This window comes from Ischnura elegans, chromosome 9, assembly GCF_921293095.1.
Source record: "Ischnura elegans chromosome 9, ioIscEleg1.1, whole genome shotgun sequence".
NCBI lineage: Eukaryota > Metazoa > Arthropoda > Insecta > Odonata > Coenagrionidae > Ischnura > Ischnura elegans.
In genome coordinates, this window is record NC_060254.1 from 20,569,958 (window position 1) to 20,595,295 (window position 25,338).

The window sequence follows — 25,338 nt, forward strand, 5'->3', positions numbered from 1 at the left end:
GTTTCCGCCCATCCCATTTTATACGTTTTTAGCAAAGCCTCTCAGGACGAAGCCTCGCAGAACTGTATTACAGATTGGCAGTTTCTTTTATATTTTTTGGTTTTGTTCGATATTCAGTAGACATTCACCATGGTTGGTGTTAATAAATATTCAGTTTGGAACGTACCAAGTGAATTTTATTAAATCATGGTTCCAGAAAGCTAAGCTGGAAACCTTAAAAAGTACCTTACACAAACATACACCCATTTACGGCTCCAACTTTGACTCAAAGTATAAGGCTCAACCATTAGGTATCTGTCGGCTAATAGTCAGTCGTGATTCCTCAATAAAATTCAGTCAATAGATTTAAATAATCGGCTATTTCCCAAGCCTAAAAGTGTTTGCCGAGTAGGGCAGACGATGAATATCAGTAATATTTTTCGTGCTTTACAGTAAAAAAAATCACGAATACATTTTATACACTAGATACATGCTGACTTCTGGAAATGACCCATGACAACGCCCGTCATCTCAGCGCTGGTACAGCCCAATTACTCGTTGAGCAATTTCAATGGGACATTTTCGATCATTCGCCGAGAAATACCGAGCTAGCGCCGTATAACTTCCATTTCTTCAGTGAAATGAAGGTATGCCTTGGATGGAAGCATTTGCAAAGAAAACGATGAGCTTGAGAAAGTGGTAAAGTTTACCCACTAGCACGACCAATGCCTCAATCGCTGAAGCGATTATTTTGTAATTTAAAGTATACTCAATATTTAGCGAAGAAATAATTTTTAATCAAAAGAGTGACTTTGCTAGTGACCCATTGGAATTGAAAGAAAATAGCAACAGTAAAATATTACGCATTAGCCAGAAAGGCTATTTAACAAATATTTATTGTTTTTTAATTAACTAATACATTACAAGTAAAAATTATCCTCTTAGCCATAGACAATAAATTATACAACACATAAGCATGCATATTATTTTTATATGAGACGTGCGTTCCTTAAAAATAACTTCAATATATCAAAGCAAGGGAAGAAAATAAAAATGAATCAGGTTTAAAATTTTCCAATGCATATGAATAAATGAAAGAATATGATTTCAACAAAATACGAATGGTTTTTATCGGTAGTTAAGCAATAGCAAGAATCAATGCTTGGAATGTTTACGTTACAAACAATGGATAGGTAGTGTAACTGGTAGTACACTTGACCGGCGCGGCGATTGGGAGATTTGGATTCGCATCTCGGCCAAGGCAAATGATTAGGTGGTGAATTTTATCCTGGATGACTATTCAGTATAGTCGGGTAATCTACTTCAAAATGACAGCATCGACGCTTGATTCAGAAAGTTGCAAGGGTAGGTAGAGGAGATAAAATCCTCTCTCTCTCCAGTCCGGCGATCGTCCTCGGTTCTAAAAAAAACAAATGCTCCTAAACGCATCTCGGGTCGCGGAGGATGAGAGGAGAGGGTAGACGCCCCCGAGGGAGGGCTGATTGATGCGGGGATAGCGGAGGACCCCGAGAGGAAGCTATGGAAAGGGTGTCCGCCCGCCTCCGCCGGCGAGAGAAGCGAACCGATCGAAATGGATTAAGTGATTCGGAGATGGATGACGACCACCGTCCAACGCACATCCCTGACAAAACCGCACGCACCGCAACATACTGTCAGTTTCAACGTAAACCCTTTGCCGGGCGAACCACCATACTCCGTCATTCAGTCAACGCTCCACCCCGCAAGCTGCCTCAAAAGGCGTGTGGTGGGGTGCCAAATAAAAATAATTATAAGAATAGGAGATGAACGTATAAGGTCCGACCTAGTTTACTCAATTCTTTATTGCTGAGGATAAAAATAAATTACATCACGTGTTAATTTGGAAAAATATCTCTCTAAATTCACTATTTCTGTCGGACATATATTATATTAGAAAATTATTAAATGAGTAAATTTAAAAGCATAGAAAATGAGGCACATTAAAATGTCTAAAAAAAGATACCCTTCTCGAGGCGGAAAGAGAAAGTTTGGTTTCGTCAATCTCCACCACCTTCCTTTAGTTAATTTTAACAATAATGGAATCGTTTGCAGCTTGAAATGGTGGAAATGTGATACAGAAATGTTAAAACATAGACTGAAAATGACAATTTCCACACCTAAATATAAAGCTCCACTACTAACCGCGGTGTCGGCATTCTATGTCTTTTTTGTGGAAATTTCCTAGAAAACGACATACAATGTCGTAACCATGGTCGGTAACGGAGATTTATATTAAAGCGTGGAAATTATCATCTGTATTTTGCATTTTATAATGAATACGCAATAGTATTATTAATTCTTTGTCTGTTATTTAAAAATTGCCTAACTATTTCGTCTCCGAAACCGTTGAGTCTGCACGTAAAGCCAACGTTGGCATATACGTTTCCACGGCTCCGCCTTAGGTTATCTTTTCATGCACGTAACTCCTTCCGCTACGTTTTCCACAGCCATTAGGCCCAAAAGCGGGAGCACAAACAACTTTTAAAGACGCGAATTGGGGCTAAGAGGAGGAGTCCCCTCAGGACACGCTCTCGTATCGTGTCTCCAGCAGCAAAGACGTCTTCACCTTGCATTATTCGGAAAGAACAAAGATTTTCCTTCGTCATAATGCCAAGATTTTTCCAAGAATTTAAAAACCTTACGAGGGAATTAATCAAGGTTGGGTGGTGAGAATACACGAGCATTTAAAATGAACGGGGGATTTCGGAAGGCTATACTCATTTTATTCTACTCGTTCCCATGTCACTTTCATGCGCACTTGAAAATGAAATATTCGGAGTTGAAAATAAATGGAAGAAACTGAAAAAAAAACTGCAGTAAATATTGGATAATGCTAAAAAAATCCAATCCACGTTTTTAAATTAATTTCTCACGTCCTTATCAGTCTCAAGTTAGCATAAAACAAACAGCTATTTGTGAAAAAAATTACGTTCTATGAACAAAAGTCAAAGTAAAACGTTCGTGCGGAACAAAAATGATATTTGCATACATGATTCTCTTTTTTGGCCGAATGTTTTGTCTAAAGATGCTTTGTGTCTGTGACTTTAACAATTAGCTTCATTTATGTGTAACGTCCCAAGCTGTGTAACTAGCGGGAAAAATATTAGAACATGTACATTTCTATTGTACACGTGCAACCAGAACTTATGCCCTTAGCATCATTTTTAACGGTAATCAGATGCACTTTAATTCAAGAGCAAAAATGTGCTTCTTTAGCTGGAGTTTGATTGTATTGTGAAGTATTAGCAACGAATCGCAACACTGATAAATTGGATTGCTAAATACTAGTGACCAACAGGTCAGCGTTCAAAAATACTTAAAATTGCTAATTTTATCAATGAGGTTTAGTCTAAATTGAAAGATTAGAATTGACCCCTGTTTTAACCGTTGACTTCACATACACAGAGTAGTCTGCCCGCTTCCCTATTTTTTCTTTAGGATTAGCCTAGCTCCTGGTATTATCTCCGGAATATTTTACTGGAAAGTCTGCAAAGTTTGATACCAAAAACCAAGGAAACCAGTTGATGAGTCACCTCTCTGAATGAACCTCTTTTCTGCAACTAACTTCTCGCATTCCGTAACCAGGGAGGATAATGGTACCAGAGTCCTCTGGATGGCCTTCACCTAAGAAGGGTCTGGTAAGAAGAGATTGTCGAACGTTTGGGTACGTTTTCTGGTAGACACCAATTTATTATTACATGAAATTGTAACGAAGCTGGTGGATTATGTATCATTTTTGCATCATTTATTCAAATTTAGGAATCGGTTTAATTCTAACTGCTGTAAATATATTTATGAGAGTATAGACAGCTTAATGGCTGGGAATAAGGCAGATATCAACAAGGACATTTTGGCGTGGCGTGGTGGGATCCGACCGTTCATGCTATGGATCGGGGTTACCTACTCCGCTAAGAGTCTACCCCACGACCTTCGATTTGGCACGCGACGACTTAGCCCCACTGGTTGGCCGACGATTGAAAATTTCCTCCAGAGAGCGTTCAAGCAGGGACCCGTAGACCTCTGAAAATTGTCTGTCACTGGTGGGATTGAAATCAAGGTCCACAGGGCGTGAAGCTAAAATTCTAGTCACCATTTCAACCCGATCGCATACTATGACCGTAAATTATGCCGTAGGAATCTTGTAAGCAATATTTCAGAATTTACGAAGACCAGTTCTCAACGGTGAATCTTACTCTTGCCTCACAGATGCAGTAGTAAATCGAAAAAGAGAAAAAAAGGAACACGAAGAATGTTTCAGATTTAGCGAGGGGAGAGATGAGGGACGGAATAAAAAAATAACAGGAATAAAAAATGGCACGCGTGACCTCCTCCTCCGTTCGTGCACTGCACGCTCTCGAGTCGCGTGTAGCCGTGAATGCGCTTCAGTGCTCGACCTGACTCAACGAGCCACTCTCAACTTCACGAAAACTCACGGAAAAACAACACAAGATGCAATGCGCAGTGGCCCACACTCCTTTCGCGCGGATGAAATGGCGCGTTTGATGAAAGAGCGAGTTTTCCTCCTACCAACGGATTAAAAGTAATGCAAAAATATGTTTTATTTATATAAAAAATAAACTTGTGCCACTCCTCGCTTCTCGCGTCCTCCTTTTCTTTAGACTCTTATGTGTTTTCTTTTTTTTCTCGAGGAAGACTGAGGAATTTTCAGATGAGAAGAAGTTCTTTATACACCCGCACATTAAAAAACGAAACTCTCCCCCTTGTCTCCGTATCCTTTCGCATTTGTCGGCTTTGTCTACGGACTATTTAAAAGGGGATTACACGCCCACCTCCGGCCGCGATTTACACATAATCCGCTTTTTATCCTCCGCGAGAGAACCCCTTTTCATTTCAAGTTAACGAGGGAGCTCTTCCATTCCCCCATCCAGTGAATCTTCCTCTTTGCTTCTCGTACGGACTCTCCGCCCATTGTGCTGAGGCCGAAAAAGAAATTCTCGTCATCATCTTCGCTGATTTTCAGAACGGGCTCTGTGGTTATTCCCGCTACATTGTGAAGCACCAAGTACCTGAATAATTAAACAGACTCGTTACCCAATACACAGAAGAAAGCTCCTGATGTTTGAACCGCGAACACTTTTTTTCAAAAAGAAATCTGTTAATTCACCTTAAATTATTTAGGGGATGACTAATTTAAATATATAGAACAATCATAATTAGAAAATACGCCTTTTTGAGACAGTGAGGAATAGCCCTTGGCAACAGTGAACCCACTAAATGATGCCTCATACTCATGAAATTCATTACAAGCACTTACAACACTGAAATTATGATATTCTCACCAATAATCTACTATTCCATGCCCCATAACGCACGATGAGGGAAAAATGAATAGCTGCAATTCAGAGGTACAGGCGAATGAATAATAATATTGGGATTTGCATCTAGACGGACGTAATATTTAAATTATTGTAGCGGTGCTTACAGTCTTTACAAAACTTTGAAACAACTAATTTCAAAACGAAGCCAACTCAATTGCCAAGACGAATAATGTTTGACATCTAATCCATCGAAGTACGTATTATATCTCTAGGTATTTGTATCAAACATCATGAATTTCGTTTACGACAGGGATTGTCATATATATAACATTATCATAGCGCTGCCTTTCGATACATGAATATTTAAGACACAGACTTTCACATGGGACTTTCTATAATTTATTCCGTCACGAAGGCATTTGAATGCCTTTTTTCATGTCCCATACCAATATGATAAAAGACTGAAGGGATTATCATGAAATATTGCATTTCGTAGATGACGCACAACTGGATTTGTCCCCGGCTGGAAAGGAAAGGCTCCTTGATCCCTAGACACCCCAATTGGATACACAGGGTATTGTTTAATACCAATAAACAACGGAACGTTCAGCTCAGGGGCTTTGCACACTAAGCCGTCGCAGGGATTATGAGATCTAGGTGCTCAATGTTAGTAAAACCTGATGGATACCGATCTCAAATGTCAGGAGAAGGTGCGCATAGAATATTACTCGTTCGAGTAATATATCCATAAAATTTGAACAGCGAATAAAAAACACATTGTCAGAAACAATTGTGGACACAATTCATCATAAAGCAGTACACCAAGGGGATTTATAATAATCAAATTATTTAAGAATGTACTTAAGGATTCGTATTTCCTCATATCATATTTCAGTCTCACACAATATTCTAACTCAAATAATATTAAAAGTCAACGTTATAATATAGGTTTTTAAAATATTTCAAGGATTTACCGAGAACTATACTATCATTTTTTCTGTCTATGGAATATATATTCATATTCCCTATCAAACATCATCTTCGTTTTTATTACACAATACTGCAACTACGAGGTCTCTCCATCTTATTGCTAAATACATTTAAACAAGTTAAGCTTATGTTCCTAATTTTTTCAAATTACGCTTCCTTTGAATAAATTTATGCATTCAATAGAAGGTTGTATAACACAGATGTAGTGTAATTTCAATGCTCCCAAATAATACAAATAATGCATGTATCAAGTGAATATAAGAATACTTTTTTGGGATTAAAAGTTCACATCCCCGTACACGGAAAGTGTAACCATCAAAGAAATGTTAAAGGACGTCAGCAAATAGCCCACGATAGTATAAAAATACAGCAAAGGTCGTGCAACTCCTTCGGCCCCAGGATATTCAAGCGACGCGTCATAAAGCACATTCGTTCAGTCACCCGAATAAGATAAGCTCTAAAGCGAATCCTCCGCTCTTTCCCGAAAACGAACGTAGTATCACCTTCCTTGCCTCGCTGGTCGTCGAAACCTTAGCATCAACCCCCTTGATCACTACACAGAGTATGGGGCACAAGCAAGAAAATGACAAGGCTATAAAAAGTAAGAGATTGCATCCAATACCAACACGCTTTAATACCCCCAAATCACAAAGCCATAGGATATTTGATCGATTTTTTATTCTAAATATCCCTCGATCCAGAATGTTGCGTTAGGCTTCCTTGTGTATCGGTAGATCCAGAGGTTTCCGATTTTACGTCGTACCTTATTGCCTAGGGTTTGTCTATCATGGAAAGATATTTTCAAACTTCCGTGATAACGCTCTCATGCCATGATAACTCTATCATTGGAACTCTCATTTTTAAATTTCCGATAATTCTGAATGCGAATAATATTTATTGAAAAATATTTTTATCGCATGAAATATTTCTGGGTTTCGAGTAAGTCCTCTTAAGTCCACATTTTTAACTTCGATTTCTGGTATATGACGTCTACCACAGAACTATTGAGTAGGCTTTCCTGGCGAATTCTAGATAAAATCTTCTCGGATGAGGCTGTATAAGGCATAATGAATACATAATGAATATAAATTAAAAATCTAATTAATAATCATTAATTATACACCTACGCTTTAGAGGTTATAATTTTCGTTTAAATCGTTTCAGGATTGACGTGATGGAAATGCGATATATTAGTGATAAAATATAAATTAAGAAGGTAATTTCCACACTTTAATAATACCATGGTAGTGGAGTTTTATATTATTATTATTATAGTATTCTACCGATTAAGGTAGGTTTCCATGGAGTACGCAAGAAGTGATCTGGGAGCCTCCCTTTCCTTCCAGCACTATAAGGCGTTGAAATTACCATTTGTCGCTTATAATTAATCACGTATGTACGTTTTGTTTAAATAATTATAATGATAAATTTTTCTGTACCAAACAGCTTTATTAAGTTTAACCTCGATCGGTTTCAACACACCAGAATCATTATCACGAGGAAATGAAACTATTTGGGGGGGGGGGGGGAAGGCGACCTAAACAAACATTTTCTTAGCCCGTACACTCACCTTTGAACTCCACGAAATAGGCAGCCTCTTCACTACAACCTTCCCCTCTTCCTCACCTTCCCCCACCCCTTCAAAATAAGTATATCAAAGAGTCGCTGCGAGAAAAAGTTCTTTTCCCTCTTCACAATGACGTAGGAGCGTTGAAGCCATTCGAGGTTAAACCTAATAAAGCTGCGTACAATTTAAATATTCATTGATACATATTTAACCACGAGTACGTTTCAAACAGTTGTCTTGAAAACCTTGGAGGCTATTTCTCTTCCCTAATTAAAATCTTGGGTTTTCAGTGACAAGTGTGTGGGATGACAGTCGTCGATAACACGTAAAAAGAACTCGAGAATGTTTGTAACGGCACCATTTCAATTCATACAAAAGGGTAACGACTAGTGATGATTCGATTTCAAATTTCGATTCTTATGTCCACCGATTCTCGGGGACGAAAGCAGAATTGAGAATCGATCAGCTGAGGTCGATTCTCGGTTCCATCGATTTTAGGAAGATAATTGTTTTGAAAATAGACTGTTAGCTTGAGGCGTGAAGGCCGACACACACTGAGCCATTGTACACTGTATATAATTAAGTTAAAATTTATGAATGAAACAGTTAGTGTTTATTATTTTATTAAAGCTGAGTATAAGCATGAATAATATCAATTTACTATTTTAACATTAATGTACTTTTTGGGCCACTTCGTCGTCTTTTTTATTATTCCATTCAATTCTAAAATTTGAATAACAAAAATTCTAATGAAAATAAAATAGCCCAGCTGTTAGTACGAATAAGAATCGGCGGAATCAGAATAGAGAATTGGGAATAGATTTGAAAGAAACGAAATGGAATCGACTCATCCTTAGTTTCAACCTAATAAAACGGACATTAGAAAACAAAAGAGGGGCGAAAAAAAGGAATTGTCGAGTACGGTACCTTGCAAGTGCGCTCAAATCATCCTGAAGCAACTTTCCTCCGTCTTTGTCTCTCCAACGGGCTCCAGCTCGTCCTCGCACGATGAGTGCGTCTCCAAAAAATATTCCCGGATAGGGATCTCACGCTCCTTTTATACCCAACCTTCACAAGGACGAAAATGAGTACCTCCGTTTGAGCGGTAAGGTTCTATCGTTTTCAATAACACGCAGACACACACGAGTCCCACTTAACTGATGGGGCCGGGTCGGTGAAAACTTGGCAGGTAAGCTCATGAAGCAACCTGCATTGCTTTCATGGCACCAAGAGCCGACGAGAATGGACGTGGATGCGACTGAGAAACCAAATCTGGAGTCAAAATTCATGGGCGAATACCCAATCGAATTCTTGTGCATTATTCCATGCGAGGAATGAAAAAAGTACATGTTCAACTTAAGGCTGGACGGCGATATTTGGTGGAACTTGGTAACAGGACAATATTAAAGATACACTGTTGAATGTTCCACAGTATTTTAATAACCGACCCAGGTTTCGACAATACGCTATGTCATTATCAAAGTACATGTCCTAATAATTCCAACCCTCCCTGAGTTTAACCGTAATAACCGCACATGGAATAAACCTATTCCACTAAGGAACCACATATTTATAATATAAAATCGGTGAGTTCAAATATAAAGCTTATGAGAAGAAAGAAATTGCCACGCAGCCCGAATGAAAACTCTCCTACGGCGCGGCCCAACGTGGACGCGTGTCTCCTCAGTCCATTCCCACCGCTAATCTTAAATCCGCTCAGGCTCTTGGACCTGGAGTTTGACTCCAGCTTCAGTAGCCTAGTCTAGTTGCCTCTTTCAACCTTGGTGCCGTGAAGGCAAAGGATGCAGGTTGCTTGCTCATGCGCCAAACGTCCAAGTTTCCACCGACCCGGCCCCATCAGTTAAGTGGGACTCATGAGTGTCTGCATATGATTGGAAACGATGGTACACATTCACAGAGGTAGCGATAGGTCTCAACCGCACTCCAATGTCCCTTCGACGAAAGAGAAGCATATTATGCCATAGAGGGCTCATAAGGTTGAATTTTATCTTTTGCACTGGATTGCCTGGGTTTTCAGGGAAACTTTTGGGTTCCTTTTAGATCCCGCAAGATGGACAAGCTCCTGTTCTATAGCATTAGCACTTTTCCAACCAAAGGGACTACACAGGAAATACCTCAGTCCATGATATAGAAAGTTGATATTGGTTGTCACATTGGGTTCAATTTAATCCCTTTACAAGAATGACCGCCGTGTGGCAGTGAGTGCGAAAAATCCATAGAATTCCTCACCGTTGGACGCGGGTTCGAATCCTGGTCAAGATGATTGATTTTTTTTCTCTGTTGATTTTTCTCGCAATTTGTGCATTTCGGGCGATGATTCTTAAAAACCGATAACTTATTTTAAATATTTACGATATATTTTTTTTCGAATCACGAGGAATAACATTGAAAAGTTATGACCTTCACAGATCATATCATCACAAATATATATACTCCGATTAACAGCCCAAATTATAGCTTATTTCTCCGTAAAAATCCGATCGCACAGCTCGTCAGGTACGCAAATGGTGACTTTTGGAGACTACTTTACATGCGCGGTGGGACACAGAAAAGCATTAAAATAAATACTATTCCGAATACATATAAAAGCGTGTTGTGGATTTGTAATTTGTGTAGTATTGCGGTGTATCAAGTGAGTGAACTTTTCTCATGGCAGGAGAAGACAGCAAAGTGGTCTGTAGGCTGACTGATAAACCCCCTGTAGTAATATTCGTGCTTGAAACGATTAAATTAAATCTCTTCCCGTAGTGCGTGAACGCTTTGCTATCTTCTTTTGCCATGAGTAAAGTTTTTACACTTGATCTGCCGCAGTACTACACCAATTATAAATCTACGACACACTTTTTTTCGGAATTGCATTTATTTTTATGCTTTTCTTTTTCTCTTCCATTCCTGAAACAATGTGCGTTGTCTCAATAAGCCGCAAGCTATCGTCGACGAGTGGGAGTATTTGATTTCTCTTGAAGTATCAGAACTGTTACACGATGAAATATAAAACTCGGTGGCGCGTACAATGCCCCGATTGATATAGGAGAGATCCGATTCTGGAGGCTTGGGCAAATAAGGACTAAAATTGCATTTCACCACGAAAGAGGAAAGATCAAATATTGGCCAGCTCAATTTAAATTACGAAAGCTTTTCTTTTTTATCTTCCACTTTATTTATCTAACATTGGCTACTCGCGATTATATTCTGCCCTGCTTCAAACTGAATGCACATTAACCACAAATTTACCTATGTTTCCAACGATAAACCTTATTTTTATCAACGGATTATTTTACGATGTTGCTTCAGTTAAAATTTTAAAAGTGACCAACCACATCCGAGGTCAATATTTCAGCATGGCTTTCTGAGGAAATCAAAAATATATTTAAATATTTCTATCATGCGTTGTTTATTCAATAAATTGGAACGATAATTTTTCTTTGGTGATTGAAGCCAATAAAAGATGAACTTCATTTGACCACAGCATTAGCAGAGAAAAAGAATAACATTTGTCGAGAGAGTTATGATAGACTGAAATAAGTGTTGGTAATTCATAGGCAAATATGAACAGGCAGGTGAGGCAATGAATTTTCCTCTACTAGAACAGACCAGGACTCTCACAATATTTCATATATAGCGAGGGGCAGGAGGGGGCAGCTGTCCCACCTGAAAGCAAAAATCGCATAAGTCTTAAAGGAAATTCTGGATTGAATAGAAATTTTTAAACAAATTTTATATAAACCCAAGAAAAATTATATTAGTATAAGACATGTAACTAATTATTTTTTTTCAAGCAATTAATTTAAAAAACTAATAAAGCGCTAGCAATATTTTTGTCACATATCGTAATAAATATTTAGCAAACTTTATAAATACACTCGTACGACTACTTCTCAACACATTCACATCACGCCACACTAATTATGCCAAGTTTAGTATTGTTAAAAGCTTTAAAATAGTATGCTCCATTCTAATCAAATGTTCAGCAACCCTGGTTAACCCAATATCGGCAAGTCAATCACGGGTGTGTAATCGAATTGAAAGTATAGCTTTGTAATAAGAGCATACCGATAAGCAATAGAGCTTCGCCATAAGAGGAAGCGAGAGCAAGAGTAGACATTGCACACTGGGAATGACAGGTTGATCAATGGACCCGGAAAAGCAAAATTCACTTGACAGCTGTCTGTTTCAGATAAAGAGAATATGTCTAGCACCATTAAAATGCCAACATTAATTTGGATGTCACTAATTCGAAGATAATTGGAAACCACACAAATTTCTCCACGAAAAGGTAAATTCGTGTATTGTTACTCTACAATTGTTCGTTTTAAACATTTTGGACCAACAGAGATCGCAATTGATTTAGTGAATGAAGAGAGAGACTCCAAGAGAGCACAATTGAGTACTCGCAGTTTCAAAAATGTCTCCGTATAGGGAAGTAAATCAATGCTGTGACTCAATGCAGTCACAACATTTATGATAAGCAGTCAAAAGGCTTTCGGAGCCAGACTACAAGGGAAACAAAAACATACACACAGACGTAAAGCAAAACGCAACGCGTATCTAAGTTCAGAATTTCAGTCCTTCAGCGAAATGTGTAACGGTTTTTTCTGGATATCCAGTATTTCGAATTTTACTATGGTAACCTATTAAACTTACCGCTATGGATAAATTTGAAATCAAATCAATCGAAATCCATTCAAATTGTGATAGGTGACTAAATAAATTCTGTATCAGACCAATGAGAACATTACACCCTGCTATCATTAGTACGACGGATATGCCTTCACGAAAACGTTTTTACCCAATACTCGCCAGACATGCCTCGCTGAATCATCAGCGCTGCCGAAACCCATGTCAAATAGCATTATATTTAGAAAGGAGTAAACAATTTTGTTTTATTATTAATAAATAATTAACATGAAAATTTTATAATACAGGGTATAGCATGAAATCAGATGAAACTGTGTTAACTTTCCTCACCAAAGTCTTGGTTTAGTAAAACTAAAAAAATCTGTTTTTACGACCATTACAATAAGAGATACCAGGCAGTGTATATTTTAAAGCAACTTTATGGAAAAAACATGAAAATTTGAAAGCGCAAATATCGCGTATTTTTTGGCAAAACGTAAGGAGTTTTTCACAGGGGATGAATATACATTCATAAGGAGAACTTGGTAGCTAAGAGAGTTGATCGCTTGGCAGTTGACAATGGTCCTCGGAGAAAAAGGATGCCAGAGAAAAGAACTAGTCCCCTACCTTGAATGTGTTGAATTAACAAGCCTAAGGCTATGTCTAAGGTGACCGTTATTCTCACCTGCCCACACCAACCTTCGGGTTAACTCACTAAATGGGTGTTACATCTGTAAAGAAGTTAATATAAAAATCTGAGACCCTTCATCCCGGAATGCCTGGCATAAAATACTAACGACGTCTGATTTCCTCTTCTCCTCAGGTCACTTGGCTTCACAGGAAGGACGACGCCATCCACTTGCTGACAGTTGGTCGACAGGCTTACAGCAGCGATTCGCGCTTCTCGCTGGCGTATCGATATCCAAACAACTGGCGCCTGCAGATCCTATTCGTCAACCGGAGGGACGAAGGCTTGTACGAGTGCCAAGTAGCAACGCACCCTCCACGGATAAGACAAGTCTTCCTAAGAGTAACTGGTGAGTACAAGAAACGCTGAAGAAGCCTAAGGAGGGCAATGATTGGTTGCATCTACATCTTTATAATACCCCGTAAGTCCTCTCAATAGGTTTGTGTGGCGGGAGTCTCTTGGATATTACTCATTGACAAAAAAGACTAAAGGAAATCAAATACTCATATGAAGTTCCACCCAGTGTTTAATAAAGTTCCCTATTTTTTTGGGAAAAGACTTTTGCGAATATCTATTGGGAAAAATATCTCTCTTTGTTTAAGCCTAGCATGTAGTCTCCGAGTGTTGATCGGCACAGAACCGAATTCGTTTAAATTCTGTGTCATGCTTTCTTTTTGCTCGTGGCACCTTTTGTCGAATCGCGCAGCTTTCCGTATTCACGTATTACGTTTGTTGTAATACAAACGAAGAGTCTTATGAATGAGAATTTTACGAGCTTTCCACTACCTTCTCAATTTCACGGAAGATATGGATCAGAAGAATCATAAACTTTTCAGCCATGAACAAGCGCTATTACATGCATGTGTCTGAATCTTATGTTTTTTCATGATATAATCGTTGAATTTCTGCGAAAAAATTAACTACCATTTCAAATGCAAAACATAAAAATGCACAGGATCACGACAATTTTGTGCTTAAGTTTGTTTGACTACTTTTGCGCTGGTAAATGAACATATCTCATTTTAAAATATGTCTGGATAAATTAGCATGAAAAATAAAACAGACCATTATAATCAACTAAATAAGGCAAAACAATAAATATTAAAAATTTAGCAATGAAAAATTACAGATATGAGCTCCTATATTAGATAAAGATTAACTCACAAATATCACCACGTTGTACTACTTTAGAAGGGGACAATTCATGATTAATTTTATTATTTCGTCTCTAAATCAACCTAACTACCATGTCACCAACTTCTATGAATTCTTCTATCTCAATGAAAATATATGATGGTTAGTTATGAACCCACAATAAATATGTTTTCTGCCAATCTAAATCGGCATTCCTCAAGGGGCCGACTATTGTCTGCCATCTGAGACTACTCCTCCCAAGAGTCCCTCTAAAAAAACCTATTTGAAAGAAATCGATTTCACAGAAGACATAGGGCAGATGAAGCATAAAATTTCCGGCCAAGACTCCCCAAAATTCATGAATCGGTACAGGGAAACAGGGGGGAGTCGGTCGCAATGAATAAATCAGGTGCCCATTGATGCTCTCCGGGCAGCAGAACAACGGAGAAATGGGATTTTCATGGACGAGAAGATTTGAGCAAGTGCCTTTTGCCATGGCGACGCTGGAGTGGACGGAAAAGAAGAGACCTCACTCGGACAAATGATGATGATGGGTCGTGAGCGCTTAAAACAACCCCGTTTTGAAATGATTTCTATGCATTTTACAGGAACAAACACAGCTACAACTTAAACTTATTTTATCGCATTTATTTTGCGTTCTACATCATATTATTGTCTTCGTATTGGCCGAAATTTAGGGAAAACGACTTGTTATCCATTCTCAAGGCGTGTTACTCTCTGAATGTAGGATTTCAGAATTGCGCAACCAAATACGCCAGCTGTAATGGAACACAGTATCAATGAATGTCATGCCATTAGATGTGCAGATATTAATGGTGTAGGGATGTTACTGCCTCTATGTACGATTTCACTCGGAACGAAATTGACCGTTTGACGAGTAAAACAATTCATATCAGTACAAGCGGTAAATTAGGTTCCGCGTGAAATCGTGCTTTGATATATGAACACGCGTTAAGAATGGAAGACAAGTCGTTTTCCGAATTGTCGGGCTATACGACTGCAATAACGCGGGGTAGATCCCGAGAGGAATACCAAAATATAATTCACCTGGTATAATTAAAATCGTTTATCATCCTTATTTGGCTAGTAAGTTTGTGCAAAATACCTTCAGACAGGTGGACCTCAACAGAGGACTAGCTAAGGAAGCATTATAAATAACCTAACCACCAACATGAATAAGAATTGTAATCACAGTGACTAATTGCGTAAATCTCATTAATTACAGCAATATGAAACTAAGAAATGTTTTCAATATGTCGGCCAAGTTTTTGTAATATTCCATTTATTTAAGCATTCTATCGGTAAATGTACGTTAGCATGGACCAGCCATTAGGATGTCATGGTCATCTCCACTCCCATCTTTGACTTCTCTCTTCAAATCGCATTACAGCCTTCTCCCTTTCAATCCCACATTTCGGAAATACAGAAAATCCTTTTATACCGGTATTATGCATTGTGTTTGAAGATACAACAGCGAACACTGATACATTCATATACTACGTATTGAAGATACTAAGAATTGTTTTTAATGACCGTGATACGATTTTTATCTTTTCTCTATTAAAGTTTCATAACTTCCCAGATTGATTCTGTTGACAGACGGAAAAAAAAATCATGGCGCAAGCGTATTCACACGAGAGAATTCATCAGAGATATTTGGGCTAGAGATTTTAAGAATAACTCCCATTCGACCAGCGTTTCCTAAGCAAAATGGTTGCTTTTGTTAGGATAGTCGTGAGGGGGACGAAAAGGTAATTTGGGAGGCAGGACCAACTAGCTGACACCACTGCAGCCCGCAATCATCCTGCGCAGTGTTTTAGCGAGAGTGCGCCGGCGTATTCCAACTAAAATGTCCAATGTTTAGAAAACAGTTGCTAGAACGCGAAAAAGGTGTAAATTTTAGCCCACAATAATCTTAATTGCTTTACTTCGAAAAGACATACTTCCATGAGTAATTATTGGAAGAATGCCGCGTGAACGGCGGCGAAATTTACATAAATTTCCATGAGATAAATTCCTCTGGACCGGGAATCGGACCTTTGGCCTTCCGGGACGGAAATCAGCGCAGTGGTCTGGAAGCCAAAGGTCTATGGCTCGATTCCCGATCCAGGGGATGTTTTTATCATGCATCCTAACTATCTTCTTGATTTTTCTAAATAATGGTGATAATTTCCGTCCCACAGTTGGAGCGTCCGCAGGGAGCAGATCGCAGAACGCTCCACATACATGCAGGGTCGGTGGGAAATTAAATGACACCCGTGGACAATTACGGAACCCGAAATCCAGGCGCGTCTGCTCCCACGCTCTCTAACTCTGTCTCCAGTTCAGTGGCGGCTGCAAATATACCGGGCCGTAACACAACAGAGCCTGCCAAAACGTCCACATTAGAAACTCAACACCTTCGCGGGCCGCAACAGCTGAGAGTGTTGCTTTATTACCTGAGACCACTCAAGATGAAACCGCGCACGAGATGGCACCAAGACGTTAAGCTGAAACCACGCATGAAATGGCACCAAGATGTCATCATGCGCACGAACTAACAAAAGTAACTAATTTGAAGCTGGAATAATTTAATATCTTTAAATACACGCAAGAGTGTAAGACCATTTCTGAGATGGAAGAAATAGCCTAATTCTATATGACTTGGCTTCTACATAAATAATAATAAAAATAACAATTTTCACTCTGCTTTAATAAAATATAAAATTTCGGGTATAATAATTCCACCGATTCATAGGGAGTACCCAGGCGCCCCGAGAGTAGGTATATCCTGGTTTGGGAATATCCTGTTGCTGTACCAAGAGATTGGATAATACACTGTTATTGCATTTATTATTCGTGAGCGACCTCTTCACACTAAAAAATGACCTTTCTTTTCCATATCGACTTCACTTCTCATAGAATATTTCCAGTGGTTGAAGTTGGAAATGAGAAAATTTTTAAAAAATAAGCCAATCCCTTATTTATAATTTATTGAAATGTATTTTTATGACTCCCAGTATAGCCTCAAATACTTTGACATTTAGAAACTTTATGAATTTACTTAAAGAATAAAACGGACACCATTTAAGCGTGTACCTTTTCTTTGGACTCTTTTTGCGCCAAAGGATAACACAATTCCAGGGACGAGAAAATTTGAAAATAACTCGACATAATGCAGCAGCATATTTTCCAGAATGCAATTGGCTTCATCTACTAAGTGTTTATAATTTTTAATATCCCAATTGTTAGATGCATTTCCAACTAATAAGAGTTAAAATTATATAATTAACTATTGTAAAAAGCAATCAATTAATTTTAAAGGAGAAATTTAAATGCCTACTGGATAATACCTACCAAATTATTATGAATAAAATAGGTTGAACGACAAAAGCCCACGTTTGCAAAACGGAATTCGGTTAGTTACATGAAACATTCCATTAAATTTTTTTTTGCCTTAATTAGCTTTGGAATGTAATTTAAGTACTAAACGCAATGGATATCCACAAAATTTATTTAATATAAACCAATAATGAGGTAACATTTACAGAGGACAGTAACTAAACATGTAAATAGAATGAAATCGCAAAAAGATGTCACCTTGAATTCGGCAATTTCACAACTATTCACCATAAATTTTCACGAGAATAAGCACAGATTTCTGAGTACCATATTGAGTTATTATTTAGTATAAATGTATTTGGGAGTTTTAATAAAGTAAACATGGTGCCTTTAACTGAATGAATAATTCTTAGAGGCATTTTAGGATGCATTACCATATCATGCGTACCTGCTAAAATTTAAGTACCAACCTCCATAGCTTTATATAAGTATATTTTCAAAAATTTTAATTATACAGGCGGATAAGCATATTAGTGCTTAATGCTGCTGTGCATTTTCGGTGTTTTCATTTCACATGAATTTTCCAAATGCATGATTTAAAGTTGCCCTTAACGTATTAACGAGTAAATGCGATATAGAATATGGTGAATGATAACTTATTCCATCCTATAGTATTCACTCAATGCTACTTCTGACCTTAACGTCCTAATCTAAAAGCTATCTGCAATAGATAGGCTTTATCAAATGAATATTCGTCAAGCAGAAAAATTAAATTCGTTCTGAAGGAGAACATGAATCAATTATGAAATTTAAAAAAAACAGAGAAGAAGAAACGGAAAATACCTTAAGGACGAAAACGTTTATTAATAAATGTGACAACTTTTTATGGGACATCTGACGAAATCCTCGTAGCGTTTATTAATAAATGTGGCAACTTTTTATGGGATATCTGACGAAATCCTCGTAAAAAGAACCATTTTTCAGGTAGGCCTATCTCCACCGGGAGATGAAGACTGCCTTCTCTTTACAGAATTATCCCATCAGCAGCCAGCGGATAGTAACAGCGGAAGGTAAACAGTGTATTATAGGAATATACAACTGCACTCATATTCTTTCTCGATTACCGCAAGTATATCACCGTAGTATTCCATGGAACACTTAATGTCGCATGAATAGCTTCATGGTGAATGAGAAATGAATTGACCAAGGAAATAACAAGACTAGCAACACTAAGCGACACTTGACAAAGTAGCTGATTCATTCGTCTGGTATCAAACAAAAACAGAAAGAAAAATATTTGCCCAAAAGGTTTTTATAATTTTGAATGAACAACTTTAACTTCGTTTTTCTTCTGATTTTTCATTAAATCTCCACCGTGGTTTGTCAATGCCACGTTAATGTCATCTGTTAACCGTCGAAATCATGGTCATGATATAATAAAAATCCTGTGGAAAAACAAATGTTAAATTATCTTTCAAAATTGTCAATAAATTCCTCAACGTATTTCCGGAAACCACCGACTCAAGGATTTTATAAGTTCAAAATTTTAACAAACACAATTTTGAGGGAATATAAATATTTTCTGTAAAAAATCTCGGCAATAAGTAGTAATCAAAACTTATTCAACACACAAGTTTATTCACCCTTTCTTGATTGAAATACATCATCATCATCACTCTTCAGTTACTCTAGCTAGTGAAAGCAAATATTAGTTCGTCGTAACTCTCAACTCAATTATACTATCAGCTAATCTTTTCATGCCTACGTAATTCCTATCTTTTACCTCCTGAATTTTCTGTTCCACTCACATTTAATTATTTACTCTTATTATTTAACACTTTCTTCTCATTTCTTGCCATCCACTTATTCCTCTACGATTGAGGTCATCGTGTCTCAAGATATGGTCTATAAGGTTGTTCCATCTTCCAGTCCAGATTTTCGTGAGGCTTCTGGTCTCTTCCAAGTTTAGTAACACATAACTTTCCTTTTACTAATTTCAGGAATTATGCCAAATTAAAACCCAAAACATCGTACGGCATCGTCGACATCAATGAGAACCCAAAGGGGGATCTTTGAAGGTTACAACGTACCGGGGCCAGGACCCAGTACTACAACTGATACGCCCGCGCTCCTAGGGAGGGTACCTCGTCGCTGTAGAAGCGAAACTGTTAGCGAAATCTGGCTCAGCCATTAATGTCCCAACGGTTTTGGAGGATTTTCCCATAAATAAGAAAAACAATCTGTGGCGTTACGTCGTTAAATCTTCGAGATTGTGAACGTAAGCCCCAGACACAGGGAACTCCAATCGTCTGTCACAAGCTGGTTAAGGGAAAGACTCCACAAACAAGAAATCAGCACTCAAGAAACAATTGATACAAATTTAAGAGTTATTTTCAATCAATATCTATTAGGAGTAGAAATATTCAAAATCAGAATTATTGCAGAAAACAACGATGATAACTAATGATAACACAGGAAACATTGCCAAAACTAAGTAAAATCTGTATAAGTTTGCAGAAATCACCCATCTCAGCCAAGCAATCTGTCCACCGCGAGCACCGGAGGAAGAGAGAGCTTGCGAGCTCCGAAACGTGTCAGGGTGGTGGGGAGGGAATTTGCAAAGGAGTGGAGGGGTAATAGAGCGATGTTTAAATCAGCTGCAAATCTGCCGTGTAGGCGCCCCTGTTGACTGACACCACTGCAAAACGTCATCCAAGCCGGGGTTGGGGGGAGAACCGCGTACTGCCGGAATTTCTCTCCTCAATCTTCTGGGTTGGAGACATAACCAAGTGGGTTGATTGCTGGTAGAGGCAAGTCATTGGAATTCATGGAGGGGAGAGACATAGTGGGATGAGGTGTTGGAGGGAGAGAGAATTGTGATAGGACAAGTGGAGTACTTCTCACTCCAAACTGCATACTTATGCCTCAGCACCCATTTCCCCTTGATTGCCAAGGAGTAGGTATTCCTCCGCCGTACTACCTATATAAGTCTTGCTTTCCAGGTGGGCTGGCGTCCTAGGGCTTGGAGTCGGATGGCTTGGCGTCGTAGGGCAGCGTCGTAGGACAGCGCTCGTAGGACAGAGTTCGGAGACAAGAGTTCCCAGACTTAGAGTCTCCGAGCATTTGAGTCGAAGGGCCTTCGCGGGTAAATCCTTCGCGCGAAAAACCTCTAAGGACTTTTCGCGCTAAGTTCTGCGGATAAGTTCGGAGGAATTCGGAGGAATTTCTAGGGGGGGTACGCTAAAAATGTACAAATCGATCAACTCGTTTAATTAAATAATCATCATACATCATCGACAAGCAGAATCAAACAAAAAAATAAAATGCATTACTAGATGAAGACTTAATTATTACATTAGCTAGGTATAGGCTAGCATTAACGAGATACGTTTAAATTCATTGCCGCATAGATGATAGCTAGCGGTGCACTTCCATTACATTCTTTCTACTCCGTCTTTCTCGGTAAAAAAGATATTCACCGATGGCACGGTGATTCTAGGAGACACTTAACAATTATGTCATTCTAAGTTATCCACTACATAATTCAAAAGGGTGCCTCGCTCGATATCAGATTTGATGCCAGAGTAACCACCTGTGTATGTTGGTCTGCGGTGAATTGAATTCTAAGTCCAGGCCCTGAGTGGTGGAGAATACATGGATTAGATGGCTTAGGGCTGAATAGTAAGGAAATGAGCAAATTAATCAGTCATGGAAATAAGGGAAAGCAAACACTATGAGTATTATGTTTTTTCTTTGACAATGACACGAAATGAAAGCTCAGTGTGGCACTACTGGCACGTAGAATATATGCAGGGTACTCAATCTACCTAAATTATTAAATTCACGTTTTTTCAAGTTTTCGCGGTCTAAATGTCAAATTATTGGTCTGTATATAAGGCATTTTAGACGTAAATATTGATCACATACCGATCACCGGCCGCACGTCAACTAAAAATTTACAAACGCAACAGACGCCGAGGACGCAAACGCAACAATGAAAGTGCCAAAGACCTCTTACGACGTCACCTAACGTTAGCAAAATTCAGGGTCAGCTAAAGGTTGTGAGTGCGAAAATGGAGAGAGCAGGGAAGTGAAGAAGTGTCTGATTTTTCGCCACGGTTGATGAAAACTTTACCGGTCTTCCAATCATAGACGTAAGATCAATGTTTCGTCATGGCACGCGGACCAACAATTGGGCTTCAAATACACGTGTGCAGATGAATGCGTGGACAGTGCCTGCACCTGACTCGGCCATGAAACATGATCAAAATATCGATTTTTGTTTTCATCGCTTAATCGTAGTTCTACAATCAATTTTGAGAGATTTCTAAGGTTTTACGACGAAATGCACCGCTATTTCCAGGTGTTTTCACGGTAGAAAAAATTCACAGCTTATCCACTGTTTTAAGGTTATCAAAGTTTCAAAATTTAGTGGGAGCCCTGCATAACGCAAGGAAAAAATATTATTCAATAATATTATTCACAATAAACTTTAAGTATCTGAGCATAAATTCATTTTCGGCAACAATTACTAGCCTTTAATTACAATTTGTTTTACTCAACTCCCCGGGCAAGGAAAAACTTAACCTTCCCTGCCACTTTCTTCCCTTTCACTTACTATACGACAAACAGAGGGGAGGGAAGATTATTCCTAATACTTGTAACAATGTTATTCAGCTATACTTTTTTTGCGTCCAGCATAACGCACAATAGTATTTTGTTAAATATCAGGTTTTATCCTAGGCAGAGTGCTTAAGGTTCAGGGTGGGCTGAGATGGTTGAAACCACTTGTCCAGGACCCTGGATGTTGGAGAGCACCCTGGAGAGGGTACGAGGGTTGAATAGGGAGGAAATGAGCGAGGGGTGGCGGCACCTGCTTTGCCTAATCCTCGACCTTGAGAATTCCGCAGCCGGGCCACCGCATTTAATGGAGGCGGGAAGTGGCCCAAGGATTGCCCACCTCTCCCTCGCCACCGGCCGGTAATTTTATCAACCTGGTATATAGGGATTAGGAGAGAATCCTGTGGACAAATTTGGCCACTGCTGGGAGGATGGGCGTAGCGCATACAGAGAGGCAGCAGCTGAGAAAGGGATGAGGTTTTATGGCGCACAGCAAGGAGGAGGGTTGAGGAAGTGTTGAGGTTTGTTGCTTGATAATTTAACTCAAGTATTCAGGTTATTTGAGGTAAAGTAATATTGAATTGAGTTATATTTTGACAGGGTTTCCACTCAAACTTAATTATAAAATTCACGGTTTTTTCCAGGTTTTCACGGTCTGCATGACGTCAAATTCACGGTTTGCAGGCAAACCATCTTAGGCAGAAATATTGATCGCGCAATCATCGGCCGCACGTAAACTAAAAATTTAACAAACGCGACAGACACCGTAAATGTAAACGCAGCAATGAAAGTGCTATCTCTCCTGATGTCACATATCGTTTGCAAAATTCGCCTCCGGCTAAAGGTTGCGAGTGGGAAAATGGAAGGGCCCAGGGTGCCAAGGAAGTTAAGAAGTGTGCATTTTTGCCAGGGTCAATAAAAACTTTCGTTTCCATTTTTATGGCTTTGGTACAGGCTTAAGGTCAATGAGTCATCATGGCACACGGACCCATTATAGCGATTTGAATGTAATTGCGTAGATAAATGCGTGGACGGTGTCCTGACTGACCTTGAAATATGATCGACAACCCGATTTTTCTTTTGATCTGTCAATCGTAGATCTAAAATCAAGTTTGAGAGGTTTTTTTAAGGTTTTACGACGAAATTCACGGTTTAATGGTTTAAACGGCTGAGTGGGAGCCCTTTTTAATAGAATTTTGTAATTTTTGGGTGCCTGGCGCATCATCATCACTGGTCAACAATCCTAGGATTGGTTTGACGCAGCTCTCCACTCAGTTCTCCTATCAGCTAATCTTTTCACTCCTACGTATTTCTTCTCTTTCACATCTCTCTTAACTTGTTCCATATATTTTTTTCGAGGTCTTCCTTTTCCGTTCTTGGCTTCCACTTGTCCCTCGACGATTGTCTTCTTCAGGCCATCATGTCTCAAGATGTGGCCTATAAGGTTGTTCCGTCTTCTTATTAAGGTTTTCATGAGGCTTCTCTTCTCTCCTACCCTTCTTAGGACTTCCTCGTTACTAACTCGGTCGATCCATTTGATTTTCATCATTCTTCTGTGGTACCACATTTCAAAGGCCTCTATCCTTGCTTTCTCCGCTGCGGTCATTGTCCATGCCTCACTTCCGTATAGGAGCATACTCCAGATGTAGGTTCTTATAAATTGTTTCTTTACTTCCACATTTAAGTTTCCCGCTGTAAGCAGGTCTCTCTTTTGGTGGAATGCTCTCTTCCCTTGGGCTATTCTGCTGATAATTTCTTTCTTACTTCTCCCGTCACTAGTTATCTTGCTTCCCAAATAACAGAATTCATCCACCTCTATCAGTTTTGCCTCCCTATTTTAATGTTGGTCTTGACTTCTTCTCTTCTGCTGAATACTAAGATCTTGGTTTTCTTTGTGCTTAGCCTGGCGCATAAACTATTATTATTAGTAGCGTAATAACTCAACTCAACTATAATATTTAGGTCAATTGAGAAATATCATGCATAAGCAACAACTTTTCCTTTTTAATATTATAATGGAAGATCCTTCCCTGCCCTTGGCTAGCGATTTTGACCTCCATTACAGCTCTTTTATCACAGAGCCTGAACTTTTTTTTTAAGGAATCTGAATTAAGATATTGTAACGTAAAATGTTGTTTCTGGCAAATTTCATCTAAATTAACCTAAATATTAGAGTTGAGCAAAGTTATTAAGTTAAAAAACTCAATTGTTAAAGCACCAGGCACCAAAAATTACAAAACTCAATTGAGGACCCTAAAATCCAATGGGTACAAGTGCAATAATTATAATTTCGGTGATAATTGCAAATCGTGGTCGGTGAGCTATGCAACACTGCTGTGGCAAAGGTAAACAAGTGAATCACTGAGTATCAGTATTATAAAACTTGCATTTTTATCCCTAGGCTTCTAGGGTCCCCAATTAAACGGAAGGACAAAGGAGGTCGGTAACAGGGAAAAAGTAACTCCCGGGTGTATGACGAGATAACTTCTATAAAGGGATTTGAGATCTTCACCCACGGGAAAAAACAAGTAGCAGGAAACAATCTGTTCCATATTTTCTTCATTTTGTTCACTTTCAATTTTGCCACTTAAGAGTCGGTATTTAAAAAAACGTCCTCTGTGTGCCACTGAACTTGGGTGCCTGGCGCATAAACCATTATTATTTGTAGCGTAATAACTCAACTATAATATTTAGGTCAATTGAGACATATCATGCATAAATAACAACTTTTCCTTTTAAATTTTTTAATTGAAGATCCTTCCCTGCCCTTTGTTAGCGAATTTGACCTTCATGACAACTCTTTCATCACACACTCTGAGGATCCATTTATTCCCAAAAATTTGGATAGGTACATTGTAATCATTAGGAATAGCATACAGAAGTTGTGACTTTAACAGAGTACAACATCACGAGTATAAGTTCATTAATTTTCCAAAGAAACCGTTTTTCTACTGAACCGTGTTTTTCTATTTACCTGGTTTTTCTTCTACGGAACTCAGCTATTCTAGTGAACCAGTTTTTTCTACTAATCCCGTTGTTTCTACTGACCCGTTTGTTCTTAA

General features: G+C 38.7%; 1 protein-coding gene across 1 annotated transcript in view; it reads left to right on the top strand.

Annotated features, from left to right (window-relative positions):
* LOC124165804 overlaps positions 1-25,338 on the top strand; it is a 514,500-nt gene that overhangs the window by 369,854 nt on the left and 119,308 nt on the right. Inside the window, exon 5 of the mRNA XM_046543329.1 lies at positions 13,316-13,529. Within this exon, the coding sequence (XP_046399285.1) occupies positions 13,316-13,529 (214 nt within the window). The remainder of the gene's footprint in view (positions 1-13,315; positions 13,530-25,338) is intronic.